Genomic DNA, 3,229 nt, shown 5'->3' on the forward strand with positions numbered 1-3,229 from the left:
AATGTAAAAGCTTAATATTTCCCAAGGTTGAAACAGCATCCATAAATGGCCTACCAAATTGACCATTTACACTTCAAATTGAGTTCAATGTAGGGTTGACAAGACATGAAAAGAATGCAAGGAAGCTAAAATTAACGAAAACATATGGTTTATGGTCCTTGCATCTTGCCTTTATTTATTGCAACTCTTAGTCATCTTCTCTTTCAGGTGGAAGGCCACACGGCAAAAGCATTTTCTGCATAAAATTGTAACGTTCTCTTCCAATAATTGATTCATTTTCTGCAATGGCAAAATACGCCAACATTGGATAGTGCCCAACATAGGATGCATAGCTGTCCCGCTGAATGTTTACCGCCCACTCAAATCTAGTCAAATCGGCATGTCCTGTTCCAACATATTTAGCTTGCAAGTGCTCAAGCTGGGAGTTGATATTGAACCTGTCACTAGCCTGCATTTTTTGTACAGTGAGAAGATTGAAGGAGATGAGGAGGATTTGTATATTTACTATATGAGAACACCATGAGGGTGAATATCAATTCACATTTCTTTTAAAACATATATAGTCGAATTTTACATCTTTGCTTTTAATTGGTGTCACGACCCAGGCCATCGTGATTGGCACCCACACTAACACTCCGGTGGGAGAACCACTACTACAACCCAAACCAAGCAACTGATCTAAAAACTAAGGCATTTAAGTATAAGAAAGCAGAAATAATAGCTAAAACTGAAGTTCCCATAAACTTCAACAAAAGATCTAACAACTAACAATGCGGAAGAAATAACAACAAAAGATCTAACAACTAACATTGGTCCTCTCATGGAACCCAAACTCAAACAGTTAAAGTTTGAATAGCAAAACAACCAGCTTAGATATTCACTATCAAGAAGTTTTAAATTCAACAATTCTTGAATAGTTAATGACCAGTTCAGATATTCACGATCAAAAAGTATTACGTAGATTCTAGAAACCTCAACATCAAACAATTGGTTAAGATATTCACAATCAAAAAGTATTACATAGATTCTAGAAACTTCAAACAACTAGCTTAGATATTCACGAAAATAAAATACTGAATTCTAAAATTTCTAAACGGAAAACAATCAATTCAAATATTCACGAACATTCCATGTGGAGTAAATTTCTCGAGTGATTAGAAGTCATGTACTATTCATAGACATATAAGTGGTGTGTGGGTCACGAAAAAGGAAAAATGAAAAAAGTGTATTTCATCACAATTGCAAGCAATTATTGACCCTTTTGAAAAGGTTAGAGTCAAAGATTCCACCATCATAGCACAGAAAACATGCTAAATTTTCCATTGTAGTAATAAACATGTGACGTTTCTACTCATACGATTAGGAGTCGCCTGGGGTTCGTTCCTTAGCTCTAAAAGTTGAAAAGTGCATAATGAGGTCGTTTAGGGGTTTATTAACGACTTTAATTCGCGTCGAGCCCGCCACAGCGGCCGTCACCCCGCTGTAGCAGCCCCGCCAAAGCGACAAAAAGCGGCGCCAATGCGGGTTATGCGAGACAGAGAGCTAATTCAAGAATTCCAAAATTCACATTTCACAACACACCTCTAACCAACGACGCTCAGAAAATACCATTTACGCCAAGATCGATTCCGGGAGTTCTACTCACCCGAATTCAATTTCGTAAAGTCGTACGGATTCTTTAACGAATTATCTATCCCCCCAAGAAATCAAAAACACAAATACTTCACCCGATTGTTACCAGATTTCCCTACACCTCAAAGACTCCGATTTCGTCCAAATCTGGGCTAGGTTGGAAAATTTCAAGATACTACGAAAAAGTTTTCCGGCCCCAAATTTGCCCCCGTTGGCTTCTCTATAACGACGAAAACAGGTTGTTACGATTGGTCTTCATGCTTGTCATATTCTAGGGAAGGTCATATTTGGGAAATGTTTATCGAAATTCCTCCACTACGGATGGACTGATGTAAAGAGCAGAAATCGACTTGATTTGATATTTATAGTTTCTATAAGTCAAGGCTTCTATCGTGCTATGCTATTTCTATAAAGAGGTATATGACAAAGACAAGGAATTTCAATCCATAAAATAAGAAGTTTAATTATTTTTTTATATATATTTTTGATTTGATGTATAAAAAACTAATATAGTTTATATAAATCTAAATAAATATATATCTTTTTAATAAAATAAAATATTATTAACGATATGAAGGTCATTTTTGTTATTTTAGTAGTGTAACATCTCGCACCTAGAAACGACTAGGAAGAGTTTAAAATCTGAAAATACTTATTTTTGGAAAGAATAAGAAAAATCTGGAAAATTTGTCTAAGTTAGAAAAGTGAGTTTTAGTCATTTTCAAACGACCATAACTCCTAGCTCAGGATGAGTTAGGAGTAGTTCTTGATATGGTTGGAAATCCATTGGGAAGATCTTTCCAACGCCGCCGAGTTTGCGCGATTTCGATATCGTATGAGTGAGTTATGCTTTTCGGAAGTTGAGCTGTTGGATTGAGAAAAGTCCAAATTCGGATTTAAGGAAGGACAAACTAGTCTTTTCTCTAATTAATTTCCTAATTCATTTTTAGGGGTTTATTGGGCTAAAAACAAAACTTAATTCAGTTTTGGGAAATTAGGATACGCTTAGTGCTTGGAGAAGAGAGAAGGGAAGAAAGAACGGGAGAAAAAGTCAAGAATTCGCCAAGATCATCCAAGCGGTTCGAGTGGAATTCGTCAGAGGTGATCCCTACAAGGTATGTGAGATCTTTTAGTGATGGGTTAGTTCACCCACATACCAACTTGTTTCAATTCAGCGATTTTGGGTTGTTTACATGTTAAAAAGTGAAGTTCTTGAAGGACATCATTAAGTTCTTGATTGGTTGGGTTGTTGAAGTTTCTTGTTGATTTGATTTGTGTTTGCGGGTGGATTTTCGAGTTAGATCTGCTGTAAGTTGAGAGTACTAATGACCCTAAGTGTTTGGGGAAAGAACTAGGGAAGATTGGAGGGTTTAGAGACGAAAAACGAAGGAGAAAAGTCGGAATTTTCTGGGTAAAAAGGGTGGGGTGCCGCGCCAGCCAGCGCGCCCCAAAGCAGTGTCTGAAGTTTTGGCCTTGAGGCACCGCGCCAGCCAGCGCACCCCAACATGTTCTCTGAAGTTTGGGGCCTGGCGCCCCACGCCTCTCAGAGCGCCAAGGACTCTAGTGCACCTCATTCTTCCCCCATCTTTTCGTACTT

The 3,229-nt window shown here is 37.8% G+C and overlaps 1 protein-coding gene across 1 annotated transcript; it reads right to left on the reverse strand.

The window, feature by feature from the left end:
- LOC102597856 (uncharacterized protein At4g14342-like) lies at window positions 1-487 on the reverse strand. The gene has a single exon (XM_006367658.1). It carries the CDS (start codon window positions 452-454, stop codon window positions 188-190), a length of 267 nt encoding a protein of 88 aa, XP_006367720.1. The 5' UTR covers window positions 455-487; the 3' UTR covers window positions 1-187.
- Window positions 488-3,229: the final 2,742 nt, after the last annotated feature.

This window comes from Solanum tuberosum, unplaced genomic scaffold (assembly GCF_000226075.1).
Source record: "Solanum tuberosum cultivar DM 1-3 516 R44 unplaced genomic scaffold, SolTub_3.0 scf00889, whole genome shotgun sequence".
NCBI classification, from domain to species: domain Eukaryota; kingdom Viridiplantae; phylum Streptophyta; class Magnoliopsida; order Solanales; family Solanaceae; genus Solanum; species Solanum tuberosum.